This window comes from Falco punctatus (assembly GCF_963210335.1).
Source record: "Falco punctatus genome assembly, chromosome: Z".
Classification (NCBI taxonomy): domain Eukaryota; kingdom Metazoa; phylum Chordata; class Aves; order Falconiformes; family Falconidae; genus Falco; species Falco punctatus.
Genome location: NC_137586.1, coordinates 54962405 through 54986888, shown reverse-complemented (window position 1 = coordinate 54986888; position 24484 = coordinate 54962405). Strand labels below are relative to the sequence as shown.

The 24484-nt window shown below is 44.9% G+C and overlaps 2 protein-coding genes across 4 annotated transcripts in view; both read right to left on the bottom strand.

The window, feature by feature from the left end:
* The window catches only part of LOC308056864 (uncharacterized protein), a 49229-nt gene extending 41993 nt beyond the window's left edge, over positions 1-7236 (bottom strand). For both annotated transcript variants that reach the window (XR_013925002.1, XM_080372749.1), the window contains exon 1: positions 100-7236. Coding sequence is in view for 1 of the 2 variants with exons in the window: in XM_080372749.1 (XP_080228875.1) it covers positions 100-139 (40 nt within the window). In the remaining variant the exon portion in view is untranslated. The remainder of the gene's footprint in view (positions 1-99) is intronic.
* Positions 7237-10422: 3186 nt separating this feature from the next.
* Positions 10423-24484, bottom strand: part of TRABD2A (TraB domain containing 2A) — a 92672-nt gene continuing 78610 nt past the window's right edge. For both annotated transcript variants that reach the window (XM_080371747.1, XM_080371748.1), the window contains exon 7: positions 10423-24094. In XM_080371747.1, coding sequence (XP_080227873.1) covers positions 23914-24094 — 181 coding nt within the window. In that variant the 3' untranslated portion in view covers positions 10423-23913. The remainder of the gene's footprint in view (positions 24095-24484) is intronic.

The following is a 24484-nucleotide window of genomic DNA, read 5'->3' as shown; positions in this document are numbered from 1 at the left end:
AATTACACTGTTTGGTTGAGGCTAAATTAATGTCTACTATGAATTTCTATTTTAGCCTCTGTAATTAATCAAAATAGCAGTAAACTAATTTCTACCCACCTGTATGTCTGGCCTGGTCTATTTGGAGCCACAGGTCCATAAGGGGGGCAATGAGACAGAATAGTTATAAGCAGGACACTCACTCATTTTGGCCCCAGCCTGGACTTACATTGGCATAAGCTGTATGTGAAACTGAGTTGGGACAGTCCTGTCCTATTTCAAGCAATAGATTTGCATCTGTGCAGGTCCCCACCCTTCACAGGAAAGTCCTCTATTCAGCTGAGCAGTCATGCCCTTGCCTCTTCCACATTAATGGGTGCTCAAGCCCCTCCAAATGAAGAAAAAATTGAGTCTGTAACGGACCTTCACTGTCATGCAGTGATGTTTTCTTCAAACACTGGAAGACTTACATCTACAGTGAAAACGGGACACATAGTTTCATTTCCCTCTACTCCCTTCCATGACACTCTCTCAGACACTCTGAAGTGCTCATCCAAATGGGTACTGCTGACAAAAACAGACAGAAAAATGTGTCGTCTCTGCAGTCCAGCAAGGACAAGATGAGAGCTAAGTCCTTCATAGCACTATTTGGGATCATACAGCACTGAGCATCTCTGAAATCAGATAAATTAATTTTGTTCCCAAAAATAGATAATGGCAGTTTTAATGTATAACATGTGCGTAAAGAACCTTCAGAACTGAACTGCTAAATGTGCTTTTGAAAAAATTGTAGGCAGGGAAAGGTCTTCCAAACCTCCTGGAGTCAGGGAGGCATAAAGAAGGTATAAAAGGGGCATAAAATGTTCCCTGGTTCTCCCATTAGTCATTGTCCAGGTGTAAATGGTAAGCATAGAAGTCACTCACTATTTTGCTAAGGTAAATTAGGGTATTATCTCCAGCACTAAACACTCACGGATACAGAAGAAAACTGCAGGAAAGTTGTTTTTACTCTTCTGTGACATCCTCCCAATCCTTTGGACTTCCTGTACCAAAGACATAGCATCATCGTTATATTAAATCAATGGCAAATGACCTATCTTTCCCGAGCTTTGAATGACTTTCAATTTTTATAACTCAAAGGTACTACATTAACCTAATTACTACTATTTATAGTGGTAGCATAAGACCAAGAGAATGGTAGACAACCTGTATAGTCACAAACAGACATGAGACACAATGCTGGCATTGTTAAGAGCTGAATGATGAAAAGACTCAGGATCTCAGCAATGCTGAAATATATAGGATATTACAGGATTATTACAAGATTAATTAAATTAATTACAGGATACACAAAGCAAAGGCATTATGGGAAAACTATGACACTGCCCTCACATGGAGGATTACAAAAATGTCTAAGAGGATGAGGTAGAGAGAAATCCCCAGGAGGATTTTGAGAATGATAAATAGACTGACATAATAGAAAACAAAAGTAAATGACATGAAAATTAACATAATTAATTATGTACTCTGGGGCTAGAGGTACAAATGAAGAAAGAGAGGAAGCAAGGAAGCATGAGAACCCCCAAGATATTCAGGTGCTAGGACTACTTAATTTAGGCACCAGCCTCACATGCAATCATTGTTTTTCACTGACTATACACTTCATTCAGGTTGGTTCCAGGCTTCAGAAGTACTGGCATAGAAAATATCAGGCAAAGAGAAGATTCAGACTGTCTGAATCTCATCTTTGGAGTCTCAGCACTCTCATCAAATAATCATGGAGTAAGACTTTCAGCCTTATTCTAGTTGTTTCTGGTTTTTTCTGGTTGTTTCAGCCTTATTGTGGTTATTCTACCACAAGCAGAGGTTCTGAAAACTTCATCTCCAGGAAGAGAAGGATTCTCATCATTGGTACAGGCAGAAGACAGACATAATGCTACTTCTAGAGGACCTCCGCAATTCTGAGGGTGAGTTTGCACTGAGGACTCAGTGCTGTGTGGCTGTATAAACAAGGAATGTCATAGTCAAGGTCACGGCTCTGCCAAGTTTCCAGGCTATGCTGCCACTCGTAGGGCTGCCCGCCAAAAATGCTATTATTTAGATCCACAGTCAGGTTTAAGTCGTACCGTAAATGTCTTTGTCTTTTAGTGAAGATCAGAACAGAGGACCTGAAAGTCCTTGTTAGCCCAGACTATGACCATAAACTTTGTGAGTGAAGAACAGGATCTTACCACAGTTTTCACAAGACCACACAGAAATGCTTCTTAAAGAGACCTATTGCAGTCTTCAGTATATGTACAGACACATAACCATAGCAATCTTTAGTTTTCTTTCCCAGCTCTAATTAAACATAGAAGGGATCAAATTTAATTAAAAAACTAATTTTGACATTTAAAATTTAAAGTAAATAATACTACACATACAAAATGCTGCAGTAAAATGAAGGAAAAAAGCAAAAAACATGCCTTTGCAGCTATGAGCTCATCTAAAAACAGTGTTAACATATTTTAGGCTCTGTTTTCTCAGCTGAGGGGATCAGGATGTAGATTTCTCTCATCTACATCAGATTTGAAGAACTGGTTAAAAATATTATGCGAGAATCTTGTTGCTATTTGATTAATCTGAAACACACAGACAGACACTCTGAAGTATTTAATATTCAGTCCTTTCAGAAACTAAATTGGTGTGTCATTTGATCTACTATACAGGTTTTATTTAAATAGTTAATTAGCTCAGAATTTAGAGAATTCATCAGCTCAACAGTTACTATTGTGCAAGTTATTTGGAATTTATATGGCAATGAAATAATAGAGGAGAAAGCACAAAAATAGTTTTTTCTAGGAATAGCAGCAATCATTAACCAGGTTAACCTCCTGCAAAAAAGACCTTTTTGTGGCCTGCTCCACAAAATTAATTTTACAGCTGACTCCTTGCAATGTTTTTTTATACAATTGGGAGCATGGACATTCAGTCTAGATAACAGACTGTATGAGAATGTTGATGCCTGTTCAATGTGGGAAATAAAATAAAGTCTGTGAATAAAAATACCACAAATATTAAAATACACAAGTGCACCAATCAAACATTTCTGGCTTGAATTAGAAACAAACTGTCATTTTTGATATATGTAAAACCACAATATTAAAGGACCTTGAAGCGCCTACAAGAAATTTGATGGACAATCCCATTACATAGTTCCTAGCCCTTTATGACTCCTCCAGAGAACAGCAAGGCTTCAAATTGCTTAAGTTCTCTGACAGGTGTCAAGTGATCCTGCAGTGACTACAGACAGTCACAATTTATTTTGGAGAGGACTTCTGCCTTTCCCAAACAGTATATTTACAGAAAAATTTAAAATAGGAGACAGTTCGAAACCATAAAAACATGTATAGGCACAGAATCTGAAGTCTTTAGTAGAGACTTGAAGATAGCATTTGACAATGAGGTCAAAATAGCTCTAATTGAAAAATAGAGAGAGGAAATGAAGAAATGCAGCTTTATACCATTCCCACTTCCTAAACCTAACATACATAAGCCAGCAAAAGAACTTTCCCAACTTATCCCACAGCAGCAGTAATGCAGAACCTCTCTGATGAAAGAGAAGGGCAAAAGGAGCCTCTTCAAACAAGCATTCATAACTGCTATTATTATCTTCTCCAATAATTTATTATTCTTTGGGAATATTCAGCTAAATGTATTTCTTTACAAAATTATAAAATCACAAGCTGAGTAAATGGAATATTAAGACTTTCCAGAGAATGTTGAGTTAGCTGCAAAAAAGAAAAAGTTTACTGGAAAGCTGTATCTGAGTAGGAGCCACTTCCACCATGTTCAGCATGCTTTTACACCTGTAATACTCTGTTCTACACACGTAATCATCAGAAGCTAATCTGAATACAGCCTGAGTAGCCTCATGAGCATTTCCAACAATTAGTTTTGCAAGCTGTCTGAATTCCAGTAGACAGATTGTGACCTGAAAGCAGTAGTGCACTTCAGGAATTGAGATACCAAAACCCTAACAGAACCAACAAAAAGTGCCAGAGCTTTGAGCCAGTGACAATTAATTACCTCCTCCAGCTGCCTGAGGTGGGAAACTCCAAGTTCCTCCAGGCTGCACGTGTAACCTTTTTCAACATGACAAAGTCCCATGTCACTGATTTTGAATGTTACAGTGCTTGTTACAAGGGCTGGCAGTCAATAAATGCAATTTATCAAGATAAAGCTACACTTTCAGAAATACATTTTTTTTAGAATAGGGTGAATAAACTTGTGAGTGGAGACAAAGACAGAGAGATTGCTTACCATTTATCACTAAGGGCAAAACAGACTTGAACTGATAAAAATGAATTTGATTTACTTCCAAATAAAACAGATTTGGGTATTCAGAAACAAAGGCAAAGAAACTGAAGCAACCTGTTATCCTTTCCACAGGCTCAGCTTCACTCCTTTGTTGCCAACGCCGCTACCTACTCTCCCACGAGTGGTGCAGGAGGATGGGGAATGGGGGCTGTGATCAGTCTGTAAACTTGCCAAGAAACACAAGAAACCGAAAACTGGTTCAATACTCAGGGATGATATGCAGTACTTTAATTAAATCATTGTAGTAATAAAAATTAAATATTTGTTAAAAAAACATATAACCAAGGAAATACTATAAATGGAGGAAACAAATGTAACTGGAACTGATACTGTTCAACAATTCCATTATGAACTTTTGTTTTCAGTTATTTTATAACTGTACCATTACCGGTGTTTGACAAAACCTTTCCCTTGGAGGTATCTGAGCTGTGGTAGCACTGTATAAGTACTGCCATGAAAGTGATTTAAAAGTCAGACACTAGAAGCAGCACAGATCCAAGTTTAGAATGAAAAGTAAGTTAGGGCAAACACTTTCACAGCTAACCTTTGCTAACCTCTGACTTACTATAGCTGAATTTTTAATGCTACTCCATTAGGCTGTACTAGCAAGTGCAGTAATGTTTCCAAAGCTAATACAATATGCTGCTGTCAGAGCATATCCCACTTTGTCTCTTTGCCCACTGCGAAATTATTTGTTCAAATCTTAATTTGAAAACAGTTCAGCTATTTCCAAGGACATCTGAAGCTAGCAAAAGCCTGGTTAAAAATGAATGAAAGGATATGGTTCCTCACAGAGGAAGAAGAAGATCTTGGAAATGTTTGCCAAAACATATTGCAGATGCTAAGTTTACAGGGGTCCAAGGGGAGGTTGAACAAATTTATGGAAGAGAAATCTATAAGAGGTTACTAGGCACACAGAAATGACATCTGATTCAGACAAAAAGTGTTAAAGCTAAGAACTGTTGGCAACTGGGAGAGTATAAAATCCCAGGTCTGTTCTATGCCTCTGTGTATTCAACATTCTTACCATAAGAGCAGCTTTCGACACTAGTTGCAGAAGTCTTACAGGTTTCTGCACCACATAGGGCTACCAAGAGCAGAACAGTCTGATCACTGCCTTTTCTTCTACTTCACAGCCCTTTGACAATATTTTCCCTTTATTACCCAATACACAGCGTAATGGGTTTGCGTGGCAAGGTTTTGGTAGCAGTGGGGCTACAGGGGTGGCTTCCGTGAGAAGATGCCAGAAGCTTCCCCCATGTCCAATGGAACCAATGCCAGCTGGCTTTAAGGCAGACACACTGCTGGCCAAGGCTGAACAAATCAGCAATAGCGGTAGTGCCTCTGTAACAGCATATTAAGAAGGGGGGGAGCATGGTGGTGGTGGTGGTTAAATAAATAGATCTGTGTCAGCAGGAGAGAGGAGTGAGACTATGCGAGAACAACAACTCTGCAGACACCCAGGTCAGTGCAGGAGAGGCAGGAGGTGCTCCAGGTGCTGGAGCAGAGATTTCCCTGCAGTCCATGGTGAAGCCCACGGTGAGGCAGGCTGTGCCCCTGAAGCCCATGGAGGTCCATGGTGGAGCAGATATCCAGCTGTGGCCCATGGAGGACCCCACGCTGGACCAGGTGGATGCCCAAAGGAGGCTGTGGCCCATGGGAAGCCCACGCTGAAGCAGGTTTGCTGGCTGGACTTGTGAGCCCATGAGGGACCCACACTGGAGCAGCTTGTGAAGAACTGCAGCACATGGGAAGGACTCATGTTGGAGAAGTTAATGGAGAACTGTCTCCCACGGGAGGGACCCACACTGGAGCAGGGGAAGAGAGTGAGGAAGAAGCAACAGAAACAATGTGTGATAAACGGACTGTAAACCCCATTCCCCATTCCCCTGTATTGCTTGCAGGGAGAAGAAAGAGAAACCAGGAATTAAGTTAAGCCTGGGAAGAAGGGAAGGGTGTTTTTTCTGATTTGAATGGTGATAAATTAAACTAATTTCCCCAAGTCAAGTCTGGTTTGCCCACAACAGTAATTGCTGAGTGATCTCCCTGTCCTTATCAAGACCCATGATCCTTTTGTTATATTTTCTCTCCCCTGTCCATTTGATGAGGGGAGTGATGGAGTAGCTTTGGTGACCACCTGGCATCCAGCCAGGGTCAAACCACCACACACAGCCAAGTGCTATACATTCCTGAGCAGGCTGCTCTAGCCACTTCTCAACACATCAACACAGACAAAACACTTAATGTGTCAGTAACAAGAAACAGACCCTGGCAGAGGTCTATAATGTTGTGGACTTGAGATATGCTTATTTATTCATAATAACTTTCAGAATAAATAACATGATCAATTACTGTGGAAATCTGATCTCCTAATCCTCCAGACAGTACTGATTCAGGAATCAAGTTTTCCAGTTCTGAACATTATACCTACAAATACCTGGCACTATTCAAAGACAGGGTCACCTCCTCCTCTACTGCCTAGTGCACAAAGGGCAATAGCTTCTTCTCATATGCAACTATTACTTAGTATAAGCAGAAAATATTTGTGCTGTGATGTAAAGATTATTGGTCCAATGTCCCTTTATCAGGCACAACAACGATGGTTTTGCTTACATGAAACAGAAATGTAGAATTTCTGATTCATATAAACTATTATGAATCTTGAAATTGAGTGGCAACATTTCAGTCATTAAATACATTAGTAACACACTGCAATTGAAGAGTAGTATGTGAAATACGTTATTGTTGAGCATATGTGTGTATGGAAAATAAGCTCTTAGTATCCTGCAAAGTAAAAAAATAAAAAAAAATAAATATTATTTTGTGGCAGATAAGATAAAAAACTATTTAAATTGCAATACACTTTTTCCATCTGAGCATGGTAGGTCCAACTGAAGATTCCTACAAAATAAAAAATTCCTTAGCTAACACACGTTTGTTTTATGACTTCATTAAATACGTTCTGTTAAGAAATACTGAAGAAGACATCAGCATGTTGCTCAATATTATACACACAAAAAATAATTAGTTCTAGTGACCTTTGTTAGCAACTAGAGAAAAGCTCCCAGTAGGCAGCACCAGGTCATCCTCCCTCAGACCCAGCAGAGAATATTCCTCTAGTGGGTCACCATCAGTTCTGAAAGAACATTTCTGACAACATTTGTCCTATAGACTATAAATGCAGCAGGTCTCACTGCAGATCTTTCAAATTACATTAAAGCCTTTAACATCCAAGTGTTTCACACTCACAGCTTGCTGTCTCTTCCTTGTTCTGTTACACAGAAACCTCAAAGCACTTGGTTTTGTTGCTGTGTGTTTGGGAGCCATACAAAGCAGCCTTTCCCTTGGCTTGCTGGGATTACTAACAGTACTAACTAACTCCTCATTTGGATATTTGTCACTCCTGCTGTTCTCACTCATGGGTGACTAAGGGGAGAAGGATGACAGGGAGAGTTTCTTAGACACCATTGCCTACAAAGCAAGCACACACTATCTGTTAAGAAAAAAAAAAACAACCTAAAGGCTTGGCAACTTCAAATCTAACAGGTACAACTTTAAATGCCTAGATACTATCTTCCTCCGTACTTGTACTGGTTGTGATCGGATAATTTTCTTCATGGTAGCTTGTATGGTGGTATGTGTTTGATTTGTGCTGAAAACGGTGTTGACAGCATACATATGTTCAGGTATTGCTGAACAGTACTTGTGCAGCATCAATGTCTTCCCTGTCTCTCATGCTGCTCCACCAGTGAGCAGGTTGGAAGGGGATACAGCTGGGACAGCTGAACCCAAATGACCAAAGAGAATCCCATACCATATGACCCATACCATATGACATCATGCTTAGCAATATAAGCTGGGGGAAAGAAGGAGGAAGGGGGGACACATCTGGAGTTATGGTGTTTGTCTTCCCAAGTAACCCTCACATGTGATGAAGCCCTGCTTTCCTGTTTCTGGCAGAACATTTGCCTGCCAATGGGAAGTGGTGAATTAATTCCTTATTTTGCTTGGCTTGCACACACAGCTTTTGCTTTCCTACTAAACTGCTTTAACTCAACCCATGAGTTTTCTCACTTCTACCCTTGTGACTCTCTCCTCCATCCCACTGCAAGGGACTGAGCAAGTCAACTACCTGCCAGGGTTAACATACAACAATAGTTCTAACACTTTTTCTGTTCAAATTTGCAGTGGTTAAATCTCAGATCTTCTTTCTTCTCTCTTCAAGCAGACAAAGTCTATGACTGTAGATTTTCCAGTTCCATCTTTTCTGACAACAGGGAGCCCCTCACAGCCCTGTCCAGGGGAAACAGAATAACCTGGGGGAGATGACAGCACAGTCAGAGAGTCTTGATTAATAGATCATTGTTTTTACCTTTTTAAAGGCCTCTTTCTGTGGGCGAGGCGAATCACAATAGTCAGCAGGTGGGGCTTGGAAGTTAGAGAACTGGAGCATCCAAAAACTGGGGCAGGGGGAGTCGGGGGTGGAGGGCCTAGCTGCCTACATATGCAAGGCACAGGAGAAGAAAGCGGCAGGGTGACCACCCTCATCACCTTGGCCGCCTGCAGCCGAGGTGCAGCTGTCTCACTCGCCGCCGTGAGGGCGGAGGCTGAGCCTCGGGGTACCTGCACAGGAGTGGGAGGCTAGCTCTTCCCGGGGGCATTCCCCTGAGGGTATCGGCGGAGGTCTCTCACGACAGGACCACCGGCCACCTCCCCTGCGCAGCGGCTGTGCCCGGATGGAGGGAGGCGCCGGGACAGGGCTCCACGAACCGCCGCGCTGCCGTACAAGAGCTTCCCGAGCCCAGCCCCGAGCCCCGCCCAGCCCCGAGCCCAGCCCCGAGCCCGGAGCCCAGCCCAGCCCCGAGCCCAGCCCCGAGCCCAGCCCCGAGCCCGGAGCCCAGCCCAGCCCCGAGCCCAGCCCCGAGCCCAGCCCCGAGCCCAGCCCCGAGCCCAGCCCCGAGCCCCGAGCCCAGCCCCGAGCCCAGCCCAGCCCCGAGCCCAGCCCCGAGCCCCGAGCCCAGCCCAGCCCCGAGCCCAGCCCCGAGCCCCGAGCCCAGCCCCGAGCCCAGCCCAGCCCAGCCCCGAGCCCCGAGCCCAGCCCAGCCCCGAGCCCAGCCCCGAGCCCCGAGCCCAGCCCAGCCCCGAGCCCAGCCCCGAGCCCAGCCCAGCCCCGAGCCCAGCCCCGCCCCGAGCCCCGAGCCCAGCCCCGAGCCCAGCCCCGAGCCCCGAGCCCAGCCCCGAGCCCAGCCCAGCCCCGAGCCCAGCCCAGCCCCGAGCCCAGCCCCGAGCCCAGCCCAGCCCCGAGCCCAGCCCCGCCCCGAGCCCCGAGCCCAGCCCCGAGCCCAGCCCAGCCCCGAGCCCAGCCCAGCCCCGAGCCCAGCTCCGCCCCGAGGCAGCCCCGAGCCCAGCCCCGAGCCCCGAGCCCAGCCCCGAGCCCAGCCCCGAGCCCAGCCCCGAGCCCAGCCCCGCCCCGAGGCAGCCCCCAGCCCCGAGCCCAGCCCCGAGCCCAGCCCCGAGCCCCGAGCCCCGAGCCCAGCCCCGAGCCCCGAGCCCCGAGCCCAGCCCCGAGCCCCGAGCCCAGCCCCGAGCCCAGCCCCGAGCCCAGCCCCGAGCCCAGCCCCGAGCCCAGCCCCGAGCCCAGCCCAGCCCCGAGCCCCGAGCCCAGCCCCGAGCCCCGAGCCCAGCCCCGAGCCCAGCCCCGAGCCCCGAGCCCAGCCCCGAGCCCCGAGCCCAGCCCCGAGCCCAGCCCCGAGCCCCGAGCCCAGCCCCGAGCCCCGAGCCCAGCCCCGAGCCCCGAGCCCAGCCCCGAGCCCCGAGCCCAGCTCCGAGCCCAGCCCCGAGCCCCGAGCCCAGCCCAGCCCCGAGCCCAGCCCCGAGCCCAGCCCCGAGCCCAGCCCCGAGCCCAGCCCCGAGCCCAGCCCCGCCCCGAGGCAGCCCCGAGCCCCGAGCCCAGCCCAGCCCCGAGCCCCGAGCCCAGCCCCGAGCCCAGCCCCGAGCCCAGCCCCGCCCCGAGGCAGCCCCGAGCCCCGAGCCCAGCCCAGCCCCGAGCCCCGAGCCCAGCCCCGAGGCAACCCCGAGCCCAGCCCCGAGCCCCGAGCAGCCCCCAGCCGGCGGGGCGGGAGGCGGTGCCGCGGGCTGCGGCCTCGACCGTTGCGCTGGGGCGGCGGAAGCATGCAGCCTCACGGCGGGAACGGAGGAGCTCACCGGGCCCCAGAGCATTGAGACCGAAGGGACCTGGGGAAGGCGCAGCAGACTAGAAGGCAGCGCTGGGCAGGAGGACATGCGCTGGGCAGGCCTTCAGCCTTCCGGACTGTGTGCTTAGATTCATCACCCAGCCAGGCTGCGTCTGAAGTGCTGTGTGACACACACAGTGAAGATGCAGCATACGATTCCACTAGGTGAATAACTGGTACAAAACCCAGGAGTGATATTAAACCCAAGAAGAAAAGCAGTAAAATCAAAAAAACACAGCTGACACTTTTTGTTGGCACATCAGGAAGAAAGTGATTTATTGTCAAGAAAGGCAGTAGGGCTGGGAGGGGAAGTGGCTTGCTTTCACGGGGGGAGAGGCTGGAATAACCTGGGGTCTTCTAAGGTATGGTGATGAGTATACAGCCAGCCTGTTGCCTCCTTAGGTCATGACGGAATTCAGAGCACATGTGGTTTGTTTTTTTTCTGAAAGAGTGATGATAAAAGCATTTTGAAGGATTTGAGACGGACAAGACTTCACTTCAAGGTATCCCTCACCAGAAGAAGAGCAGTCATCTGGCCAGGATTCAGGGGAATTGGCTACGAAGACTGTACACTGGCCATTAATTCCCTGAAATACATGATACTCTGGAGAGCTGAATATTCAGAGATGGACTTCCATCATTAACACAGATGATGCTTTTACGTGTACTTTTCTCCCACATGATTTTATCACTCCCATCCAAGGTATATATTTAAGAATGTAACACTCCCATGTGGGAGGGAAGCACCCCTAGGTCTCTTGTTAAGAAAAGAGACAGCAAAGCACAAATAGAGGAAAATCACTCACCTAAAACAGTTAAAAGACGTGTCTGAGCAAGGATGTGAACAAAGTACTCCAACTAACCCTTCCAGTGCTTTAACCATGTGCATTTTCTTGCCTGAGAGAAAACATGACAAAGATGCTCTATAGGGTATAGAAATGGTGAGGACATTTTTGAGGCTTAGTAACAACTCTGACATATTCGTCTGAAGGGCACATACTTGCACCGTGGGTACCACTGCTTCTGACAGAGGTAACAAAAACCAGAGTGGATATTTTAAGAAGGCAGCCAAGAATTTCCTTCCAAATCACCATTCATATGGCACTAGCCAGGCCTAAAGAGTGGTGAGAAAAATAAGAAATAACTGCTAGATAAACTGCAGAAGATATATATATTTGTACTGCTGACTGAAACAGTTCTGGAATAAGAGGCCCATAGCTTGCAACCGGGTTAGCTGTCCTAAAGCCCTCCAGCTAGCTTTGCTCCCTTTTGCATGATGAGTGTCAGCTTCTAAAGCACATCCAGCAACATCTTAGTGTTAGCTGAGGGATACTGCATATTCCAGGATCTTCGTGGATGGCTAAACATCTGTCATTCATAATCAATGACTATAAAAGAGTTTCTACGAAAACCAGGTCTTCTTACCTCAAGTCAAGTTGGCATATCCCAGAGATCAGGCAGGCATTACCACAAAAGACACACATTATATATTTTCTTGCTTTTTCTCAATGCCTGTATGCTGTTAGTAGTCAGTTCTGTTGGTATCCTGTTTAGACTTAGTAATAAACAAACAGTCAGGAGCCATGGGAAAGCAGATTAAAGGAACAGTATCAACTCAGAAGTGATGTGTTTTAGATAAATTTCTTACCCACATGACTAATGCTATGCTGAACTAGCTAAAATGAATAGCAAAGGTCTCACCATCATTTGAGCTGCAAATCCTAGAAAATCTACATGGAGACATGCAGAGTTTCTGTCTCCAATATCAGCTAATGGTGATGACTACAGTCCAAGAAGCCAGAAACACGCTGGTCCTGCCAGACAGGAGGAGAGTTACTGACCTGCAGAACGAGGCAGGGCAGTAACTGAATGGGAATGGATGGATGTCTTGATTAAGCAAGCAAAGCCTGAATAGTGTGCTCAGAGCTTCAAGCAGGGAATGACGAGATCATAAGTGATGATGTGCATGCTCCAGACATGCTTTTTAGAATGATGAAGAATGGGAGGAGGCTGTGTTGCAGAGATCATTACAAAGTCATCTGATGCTGGCATGTAGAGGTCAACACAACTCAGATCCTTCTGCAGGAGCCTTTACTCCCTTTGGTGAGGTGCCAGTCAGCCCATTTTCTCCCCCGTTCCTCCCTCATCATCTGTCACCCACCTCCTCCAATGACCATCTTTCTTCCATAGTGCAACAGCAAGGCCCTAGGACCAGCAAATGTCTACAAACTTTCTGAATAGGTTTAGCATTGGCCAGATCACAATCAAGCTGTAGCCAAAATGGGTGTTTTTTACTGTGTGGGTCTAGCCTTCCTCTGGTGCTCCAGAACCATCTGTTGTCTAAGATGGTGAGAATCTTTCCCTTGCCCTGTCTGGGGAACAAGTTCTAAGACTTGGGGAGATATTTTGGACCCCAAAACTTTTATCCAGGCCTCAATACTAGACTAGAATCTGTTATCTCAGCAGCACGTTATACTGACATCTGCTGAATCCCAACAGTCTGGTCAGCCAAACACCGTATTCTCTAGTTTTACATCACAGCTCTGTATGACCTTTACCTTGTCATTTGTTTCAAAGAGAAAAATTGGTGGGGAGGGAGAAGGCAGGGTGTGCTCAGCTGGTATGTTTCCCCAGACAACAAATGTGGTGTTTTGGCCTGAGATTAACAGGTCCCAAAACCCAAGATATACAGGTAACTGCCTCCAGCAGGCACATCCCATGATGCAGTTCATGTGGTGGCTTCAGACCAAAACAGCAATTGCCTGCACGGCAAACCGTAGCTGTATGAGGCCCTGGGGAAAACACCTCAGCTTTTTTGACAGGATCAGAACTCACTCCCCGTCCCTGCAGAGACTTATCCCTGTATCTGCCAGTTAACAGCCACACTCCCAGCAAGCTATAGATGGTTCTTAAGCTACGAATAAGCTGCCAACAAAGATTCTGAGACGGTGTCATCAGCTTCCTGTTTCACACCACCTTGATTCAGCCCATTTGGCTCAGTGCAAGGTGCTAGTGGCTACAGCTGCATCAGGGGGTCACACAAGCTAACAGCTTCAAGCGCCATGCTAGACATGACTATAGCAGCACCTGCAGTTTGTCCTTCCATGCTGGATTTCCAAAGTCGGGGATACAGTTTTGTTTCTCAGTTTTAGCACCATGGACTTGGTTTCAGTGAAGGAAGCTTCAAGGTGGTATGAGTTTGGTACGTTGTGTGCCCTGGACTGTGCTCTTGCTGTGACACAAATAGAAGTTGTCAATAAATAAATAATAATAATAAAAAAATCACTTGTCTTTCCATCATTCTGCTAAAAGAATGTCCTGTGCAGTATGTATTGCCAGGTTATGTGGAAGGTAAGTGTGTCTGCCTCATGAAGGTTATCTGATCAAGAGCCTTTTCAGTGCAAAGGGGATAATAAATAAAAGGTGAAATGATAAGCAAGAACACATAAAGAGACAACAGATAAAAGAGACCATGCCAAGGATTAAGTGTCTCTAGTTACTAATTGATGGATGATTGAAAGAAACTCCCAGGCACAGCTTTGGAGATGGCCACCTGGACTTTGTAACTGATAAGAAAGGGGAAAAAAGATAATGTGAGGATTTGGGAATTCGAGGGGGGTCTGAGGGACTATGCAAAATTTACAAAGGAATGTTTAGTGAAAGGGGATTGGGAAGGAGCAAAGGGGAGGAATGGACAAAGTGGTGTAAAAGGGACTGGTTGCATGTAAAACTTTGCTCATCAGTATGCTTGTTTGACCACACCCTGTGCCTGATCACTGAAATTTGCCCTATTTTCTCATTAAATCTTTTCATAACTACAGCAGGTGGTGGTCTTGGCCACTAGGCACTGGCATGGGAACAGTGTGTGTCCTGAAAACCAGTAATTGTGAGGAAATGGGCAGAATGAAGCAGGTGAGGGTCAGCTCCAGCAGCTGCAGTGGGATCTCAGGTCACAGATGCATACCCAGCACGAGTTGCTGTGGGGCCGAAGAGGGTCTGTATCTTCCGCACACCTACTGTGTTCAGGGGTGGTGTGTACTTCCAACTGGCAGACCTCCAGCTGTACCAGCCAGCAAGTAGTAGGTGCTGGATCTGGGCAGGGGTACCAAGTAGACAGAGGGTCTGTGCTGGTAACCAAGGGGACCCGTGAGTGCGGATACCTGTCAGATGAGTGTGTAAGTTCTGGATTTTTAGCTGGACAAGATGGTGAGTAGGAGATCCATGAAGCATGTAAAAGTGTTCAGGATCTGGGTGGTGGTGGCAGGTGGACAGAGGAGTGGGCCATGCCCGTACAAGCCACAACGGTGTATGTGCTCATGAACTCCGGGTGAGGATGCAGACATTTTCAGTAGCAAATGTCTGTCTTTACCACTGAAGAGGAAGAGGGGTCTTGGCTGCCTGTGCTTATATTTTATGTGGGTGCTGTTGAAGGCAGTGTCTCATCTGTGTCAGTGTGGGTAACCAGCCATGTCAGTGTCTTCTGTCCATGTGTGTGTCTGCCTGTCTGTCTGTCTCTGGAGTACGTGCTCAGCTTTGCCGCTTTTATTTGCAGGTTGAACCTGCAAACAGGAAAGCAGCAGCTACATCCATCGGTCTGGCACAGAGACCTCTGGGTCCCTGGACCAGGCTCCAGCTACCAGGCAGGAGGAATCCTCAGGATCTGGAGCTGCTAGAGGTAGTGACCACTTATAAGACTGTTTAACATGTGTCTGTGCTTTTCAAGCCTAAATTCTAACTCACTTCTTGATCTCCCAGTTTGAAGACTAACCTCATCATATCAGAGTATGTAAAAATCACTGAAACTTCCTCATCCTCGATTTGCTCATCCACCAGTCAGTCTGGATTGAACCCTAATTCTTTTTGATATGACAGGTCATGAAGTAACAGATTCCTCAAAGAGTTCTGGCAGGATGTATGCAGCAAGACAGAGGTGCACAGAGACCTCTAATGAGCTATGGTTGTCCACACAAAGAACAGACTGGCTTTAAACACCTCTGGTTCTACAGCACAGTAACTCTGAATTAAAAAAAGAGAACTAATGCATCAAGAATTGCAGTCCCCGAATTGCAAGCATGGAGAAATTTCAAAACAAATTTGAGTTTTAATGAAATGCAGGTGCAGGAAATTCAAAGTCAGATCTTTGACACATTACCAGAGGAAGTTGCTGTGACTAAACAGATAACAAATTCAGTAAAGAATTGGGTACTTGAAGAATATTCAGCTTGCTATTAGCAGCTGCCACTGAAATCTTAGGAAGGGCATTTCTGTCATTTTTTAGGCAGTAAACCAGTCTCTGTACTGTAATTCATCACTGACACCTGGCTTCCTGAGCAAATTATTGTGTGTTTGTTCAGGGTGGTACACCTAAATGTTTCCTGGATTATCAGTTTCTATTCCTGCTGTCTAGGTGCTGAACTGTTGAGACAGAGGTTGCCAGCTCTTCTGTAAATTGCTTTATTTGCCTAATTTCCTTTCTAGCAATTGAGTTTTTGGGCTAACCGTAAGTGACATTTTCACGATTCTTCACACAACTGATTTTCCTCATATCTGGGTCTTGCCATGTAAAACAACTCCAGCATGACAGCTTTACCTCTGTCACGGGTTAAACCCAGCTAGTAACTAAGTACCATGCAGCTTCTCCAGCAGGTAATGGATAACTGTACCCACAATAATAAATAAATAAACAATGCCATAAATTCAGATGAGTGGAGTGTTTTTATTCTGTTTAAACTGCCACACATCAAGACGATTAAACACCAACCTTGAAAAAGCTTGAGCAAGCCTGAAAAGGTTCTCCTGCTAGCCTATGACCCTTCAGAAAAATATGAGTGGATCCTAGGCCATGTCTGGTGACTTCTGGTGCCAAGGACTTCATATTTTCTTGAATCATTATGAATATGAAGAAACTTCACCAGAGTAACACTGGTCCCTAGTGATCTTCTAGAGAAAAGTTCCTTTGCAAAGCACTATTTTCATTATTATATTCTAATGCTATAGGCAGCACAAATTTACTGGCGAGCAGCATAAGCTACATAGGAAGTACACAACACTGTGGAAAAGAAATAGTGCTGCGTGGCATTTAAGGATCTAACCTTTTGGCATAAGTCTAATGTGGGGAAAAGAGCCTGTGTACATGCATGTCTCACAGGAGCCTGGATACGGGTTTTCTGCTTAGTAATGGAAATGCCTAAGTTCTTCTGAATGGGTGGGGTGTGGCACAGTGCTTGGTAAGGTTAAAGCCCAAAGACAGCTGGTTTATATGGCCTGCTAAGTACAGATGTGTAACTGCTGTACTTAGGTTATGCATCTTTTTACCTTTCATGGTAGGAGCCTGATATTCAAGATTCTTGTTGCTTGTAGCAATATCTGCTCCAATTCTTTTAATAGCCTTTGTCCGTTTGATCTGAGTAGGTGTGAGTTTGTATCCTTGAAGCTATATTGGCAGGTAATTACCCAGTATGTCATAAAAGTCCAGCACAAAACTTCATGTGCCTTCCACACGGAACTGAGGCTTGGCACCCACTATTGGAAGGTCTCAGAAGATTGCCTTGCCTGCTAGCAAACTCTGGGGCGGGCCAGTGAGTTCATACTTATTTATAACATTCCACTATGTTCAAATCAGACATACAAAATGCATTTCCTGGGATGCTTTCAAAAGCTGCATACCAGATGGACAATCACAATAACATGAGATGTGAGGGCATGCAGCAGCACATCTATTGCAATGCAACCTGAAAAGACAGATTTATTTTCTTCTATGGCTAATTGGAACTTAATCAAAATACCTGATTTTGACCGTCTCTTTAGAAGGGGCCACCTCCTTCCACTCCTCCACAGACGAATGTTTATAAGCTTATAGTGAATACTCACTAAATTATTGAGGATAAAAAAAGGGGGGGTTTTATCTGAAGTGTTCAGTGCAGCTTTATTGACAGCTCTGTTTCCCTGTTAATCACAGGGTCAGAGCTGCTTTGTCTCTCTGAGACGTCTATACCACCAGGTGCTGCTCCACAAAAGGAGCACCAGCTCTCCTCAAAGACTCTAGTTCCACCAGCAGCTAATCAGACCAGCCTCAAACTGGCTCACTGTGCTGTACTGAGAAGACATACAGTAGGCAAAACCATCTTGGACAGGACTGGTATTCCCAGTATACATTCTGTCACGTGCACTAAGCCTGAACGATAAGTACTGCATGTATGCAAGGTTTGAATCATTCAGGGGGCTGATCATTAGTGTTGTGTCTTTTGTGATACACTGCCACCACTTGATCACCTCAAACATGTCCCAGGAATGTTTACATGTTGGATCCAATGAATATCAAATAGCCGGTACAGAAACGGCAGCAGGAAGGTGGGCTTTCAGTGGCTGATCACAGCTATCCCTGGTAGATGCTGGTAATCAGCTCTTAAACTTGTAAGTCATGTTCACCTATTGCTTAACAAACATTTATATATTCCATGCACCCTACACAGAGAGGAACTACCTCCCTCCAGTGAACTTCTCAGTGGATGCTAGACTGCACCTGGAGGAGCTGTGGCTTCAAATCTCCTCTAGCAAAGACAGAGCTGAAAACAGGTCTTACCCAGTACTTTAACCCCAGAGCTACCTGACAGCAAAAAGGCATTAGCTCTGCTCCTTGTTTTGTGGGGACCCTAGAGGCAGTTCCCACACTAGGTATCCACATGTAGAAAGCAGGTCCCCTGACCTTCTGCTGGTACTGCCTAAAATTGCACAGACTAATTTAGAGCCAGGGTGAGGTGTGAAGAGGAGAAGGGAGAGCTGAGACAATGCACGAATAGTAACATTTGTCAGGAAATGAAGTCAAAATACTGTTTCTTGTCTTCAGCTGCATGAAGCTAAAGCTACATGCATAGCTACATCCTTGAAGGGAGGTGTTAAAATTAACAGAATGGAAGAATGCACAAAAGACCTGTAGTCATTTGTCACAGGTATCAGAGAAAGAGCTGTGACAGTAACAGTATGTTTTATGCTGGGTATCAATTATTTATGCATCTACAAAAAAATAATATCAAGGCACATAGAAATGACATTTTAAAATCCAAAGCTTTCACTTGTTTGCAGTGTTGGAGGGAATAAACTCTCCATGGGTGTTGCAATCTGAATGATCAAATGACTCAAGACACAAGCTGTATAATCAGAGGTAAGTTTACCACGGTCAGAGTGTTTGCAGGGTGGAGGTTTTCTGAACTGTTTGATGCCCAGTTTCCCAGGTAGTACCTGGTTGCTTGAGCACTGGAAAACCTAGCTCTTGGGTAAGGTATAGCTGAACACTGCTGGCAATACCCATATAGAAAGACACACACCTCAGAAAGATTCAGAGGATCAAAGGCAGGGGCCTCAGTTCTCTGCCTAGACCACAAGTATCTTCAGAGCAGTCCTCAGAGTACAAATGCTGGGTGGCTGTTGCTATCCTGAAGCACAGGGAACACCCAGCAACACTGTGTGCTTCTAATTTTATGCCATTTAACCCACTGAGTATAGCTGTGACCTGCTTGTGTGCAAGAGTGTTAATACATTGTGATAGACACTTTTTCCAGCCTTTACTGATACACACAGTCTTTTTGATAAAAACAAACCTGCACCACAACAGGACTGTGATCTTGAAAGGTAAATTAATTTCAGCATCAGACCTGACCTGAATAAACCTCATGTGCATTCACTGGTGGTTACAGGGTAGCAGTCTGGATGAAGCAGAGTAGAAGGGTAGAAAATAGCAATCAGTTTCACCATGGATATAACAAGATCACCTTTTATTAATTTTCATGGCTTAGATTTTATTTTTTGTGTTAAAGGGTAAATGATATATTTTGTCCACGTTTTCTAGACAGCAAGCCACTGGAGAAATACATCTTCTAAAGCACATTTCTTGGTTATCTAAGAGGTTTCAGCCCGATTTCTACACACTGGCTGTGTCACAGTGTTTTAAATAGCTGATCAAAAGAGGCTATAACAACCCACTGAACTATATTAGCTTGTTATCATATTTACGGAGTAACTGTGCTTTCAACTCTACTGAGACAAGAAAGATCAGCCACAAGACTACCGTGGTGTTCAAAGAGAGGGATCTGCTCTTTCAGTGCCTGGCTGTTTTCCCTAGTTAAGGAGTGCCATATTTTCCCCTGAAGGGTTGTTGCAGAGAGTACAGATGGAACACAGAGGGAAAAAAAAAAAAGAAACAATATGTTTAGATTTCTTAATTTTTATTTATTTACCTGCCTCATGTAACTCCTGCAGTTCTTCCCTCTAATCTGTTTTAGAGTATAATTTTGCTATATGAATGGTTAAAAACAGGAAAAAACACCCACTTTCAAAAGTTTCAAAGTGAAAAGAAAGAAATACAAATCACTGAGCAAGGTTTTTTGCATTACTTTGTGTTCTTTTATGCTTCTGCACCTTTAAAATAACAAAACCATGCAAGGTCCTTAAGGCATGTCAGAAGTTAGAATGAGGTAATCCACAAAGTTTATTGATCCACTCTCACATTGTTGTAATTATTATTTTTAGACCATATCTAAACAACAAGAACATTATTTTTTTAAGTGTTTTTATTTTTCACATCCCAATCTGAAAGAGTTTGAAAGTAAACCAGCACTGCATCACCAGCTTGCTAAGGAGCATTCACAGTTCACAGAAACTCTGTGTCAGGTAGGAGCACATTACTGTGTATTAAAGCACACTGAGTGAAGTCATGCCTCCTGCAGTGCTTTGCAAGGAATCCCAGTTGCTAACCAAATACCATATCAGAAAATAAAGCTTCAATGCAGCAGCAGAAAGAAAAAGCTGTGAAATTGCAGGAGGTAGCTGTTGGAAGGTAAATAAGTTCAAAATAAATGGTGTCTAATGCCTGGTCCATTTCATCAGCAAGTAGAAATAAAGTGCAAGTGCTGACTATCTCAGGAAACAGGAAGCCCTTTTCCCAAGGAGGATGTTTGTCTGCCTTTTTTTTCCTTGCTATATACATAAATGTGAAGTTTTAACATAATTAAAAAGCATATATATCATAATACAGTAGTCCATTAGTCAAGCTTAGTCAAGCAACAAATATTCACAAGAATTCACAATACACTGCTGAAAATCAGCGATAGTTATAACATATACTCTCCAACATTACAATTTGATCGGGTGGTGTGTAGAATATATTATCAAACTAGTACATTTTGAAGCGAGTAGGTTTCTAATTTCTGCTAATAACTTTTCAAATAGGAGCCTCCCAACAGAGAAAGAGAAATCTTGACCACAAGGAACCCATGGCAAGAGTCCCAACCATCTCAAAACAGATCTGTTAACAGAGAACATTGGAGAGAGGATTTATGAGAACTATTTAAGCAAGAAGGGGAACAGCAAAGTGCACAGGTTAATCAGTAAGTACAAAGGAAAGAGAATGGAAAAGGGAGACCAGGATGTTCAGATGTAACAAACACTTTGTAATAGCAGTTAGAGAATGCAGAGGCACCTAGCTCAGGAGACAACATGAGATTTCAGCCCCTGCACTGACGAAAGGAGTACCTGCACCTTTCACAGTTATTTCTGAGTCAAGTCTGCTACTCATCACAAGCCTGACAGTATCTCACTTGCAAGGCCACAAAAACTATCTCAGCTGCTTGGGAGGGACAGACAGAGGGACAGTGAAGTCTTCCAGGCACACGATGGGACCGGTTGCTTTCCTGATGCTCTCCTGCTCAAAGAAGGGTGATACCTGAGCAGACCTTGGCCATTAGGATGGCTCCTCAGGCTGTTCCAGTCCTGGTAAACTTTTCTTATTCTGGAACTAAGGAGAAACAACTGGACCTCAGTGTAGCACTCCCCAGTGGTCACTGTAAACAGCTGAGTAGCACGTGCAGTTAAGTAAGGCTCTGCTCTCCATACCAGTCACAGTTTCAAGACTTTGGTGTCCTATGGCCAGTCGGCAAAGACTACTCTAGAAGAAAAAGTGAGGGGTAGGAACCACTTGGTTAGTTCACAGGTACCAAGCCAAGCTCATGAGACCCTCAAGAATACCTTGAAAGAATCTGATTACTTTGCAGAAAGACCCCCAGGATGGAGCTTCTGTGGGCACACAATCAATCACAGTTTAAGAACATCTTTATTTCCCTGACATAGTCAGGCACTTGGACACAGGCTACAAAATAAGTTATGCCACCAGAACTGAATTATCCATAGTGCTGCTTCAGGTCTCTGTTACTCCTGAGTGTTTTATAATTACTCTTCCCTCATGCCAACCTAAGAAAAACGTTCATGGCTGTTCCACTCAACTCAGCTCCTTTCACAGAGGTGACACTCAGGAGCAACCATGGAGGAGGGAACAAAGGGAAAAGTCAGTCTGGGGCTATTTTACACAGCAGCCTTTGTCTTGTAATGGAGAAAAGAAATGCCTCAGCCCCTTGTCCTAGCGCTTCCAGAGCCCCTTGGACCTGTGCCATACCTCTTCATGCACTTCTGAAGGACAGAGGAGAGGGGGTGGAGAAGCACTACCAATGCATAGAGTAGCAAGTGGCAGAACACACTTGGACATAATGTATCTGATGGCCCCTTCAGATGCACTGGGAAGTACACATGTGCTCAGTTTGTCAGGCCTGCAGTGCATCTTGTAACCACGCTATCTGCCATCTAATCTGCTCCCCTCAGGTCATATTCAGGCCAAGGAAAACAGCTCTGGACCCACCAGGTCTATGACAGTTTACACCAGTGAAAAATCAACCAGAAAGAGAGACAGGGGACGGCACATCACCAGCCCGGCTGCTGTGTAAAGCCAAGGAAGCCAGAACGCATTCAGGACCCTGAAGCCTTGTAGTAGTCCCTATAAGAAGGAACATACAATGAGATGGTTCCATCTTCTGCCTCAGCCTAGATATATTTCTTTCCCCACAGTGTGGCTGCAAACTGTGGTATTTAGCCTCTCCTTTCTCAGTTTTCCTCAGCAAATTGAGAATTTGTTCAGATTCAGTTCTTCCAAAGGGGGTCTGAAATCTGAGATTAAGAGATTAAAAAACTGTTAAGAAAGCTAGAACCATTTGCTCTTCCTCCTCCCGTGTGCAGTAGAAGAATGAGAAGAGGTAGTTTTTAGAGGCAATGAAAAAAGCAGCAAAGCATATGTACATGCACAGGAAGGAAAACCTGAGGGTTTGTTGTCTCGCTTGACCAGGTGACTGCTGTGTTTCCAAGGTACAAGGCTCAGCACATTGGCTCCAAGCCTTCCCATGGGTGAATCCTATGAGACCTTCCCAGGCAATGAAACCCTCCTAAGATGAGGGAGGGATACGTTGAGGGATACGTTGCTCACAAAACAAGTCAGTGTGATAATGAGGTTGTCCTGCACAAACACAGAAAACCATTCATCACCACTTCCAAGCCTCCTACATTCAACAGTCAACAGCATGTCCATTTTAAGTAGACAGCAAAGGACTTAAAACAATTTGGAAAGTCCGAGAATTTCCATTGAAATTGGTGGAAAACTTGCAAGGATTTCCTAGAATGAAGTCTAACTGTGCAGAAAAGGAAAAGAAAGCCCTTTATCCCCAAAAGTGATTCCATTTATAAAATAACTATGTATTTGTGATGTAGAAAGAGAGGGAAAACCTGCATCTGGATTTCTCAGATCAGCTCTTGAGAACTTCCTGTTTTGGAAGCATCCAACAGTATGATTGCGAAGCTCCCAGGTTATATTTTTTCTTAAACATATATTAGTTTGTGCTTATGAAACTTGTCTGGCCATTGGAGGTTCAGGTGTACCCATCTTACAACAGCACCAAACAGACGGCAGAAACATTCTGTGTTCAGAAGTCTTTAGTGGTTTATTCTATTGTAGAAGGTGTTGTCATGAACCTTTAAATGTAATCTGGAGCCCTAACGAGCAAGAATTAAAAGTATTACCCAGTAGAGACATAAAATACTAACCTCTCTTTCCCAGCTGTGCTTGTATGACCAAGATATTCTGGTCTAACAAACAAGTTAGTGTGTGTAAATCTTCTTACAAGGCACTGAAGGTGAAAAAAGTGTAATTTAGTTGGGCTCATACAGCTAAACAACAGCTATGTTATAGCAAACATTATAATCTCCCCAAAGCATTATGGGATAACATGAAATCATTCTTCTGCAAGAGAAGGATAACTAACACTTTCATTAAAATATCTTCTCCTGCTTTGGGCAGGTCAAACCAGTTAATAGTGTTAATGATCCAGATTCAGGAAAAGGAGGCAGTTTAAGAACACCTGAAAGAACAGGTGTCCCACTCAGTCTTCTATTTCTGTTTTTTTTTTTTCACGTAAGTTTCTTTTTTTTGCTTTTTAAGGTGAGTTCCCTGCAGTTTGTCTCCCCCTGTGTTTCAATGCAGCCTTATCATATGTAAAGTCAAAGTCAATAGTGGGAGGAAAATGGAACGGGAAAGCTGGTGAGCGCTGCCAGTGTCTGCACGAGCGTGACTAGACTGTCTGTGGCCCCGGGGCTGCGGTTCAACCGTGATGTAGCCATTAATGATGCGGATCCGGGGAGGAGGGTCCGTAGCACTGCAAGGCAAGAGAAGAACATCAGTCCAGACTCAGCCCAGAACCGCTCCATGGTCATCAGCCTCTGTGTCCCACCATCAGTCTCCTGGGCTCCTGGGAATGGTCTCTTGTACTGGTTCCATGCTCACCAGAGGACTGTCTCCTGGTGGCAGAGCACCGCCTCATCGCTTCCTCACAGGTGTGGGCAGCTCCCATGACAGCCCATATGGACCAGGGTGCTGCCCAGCTGAACTGCAAACCAGTCTTGAGGGGGAAGAGATTGAGGAGGGTGGAGGTAGCCCTTGAACACCTGCCCTGTACACAGGCCTACCCAGCCAGCCTGCCCGTTGCTCCCACACATTCAGATGGGCAGGACCACCATGTTCCTAGCACCTTTCAGCTAAGCAGAAA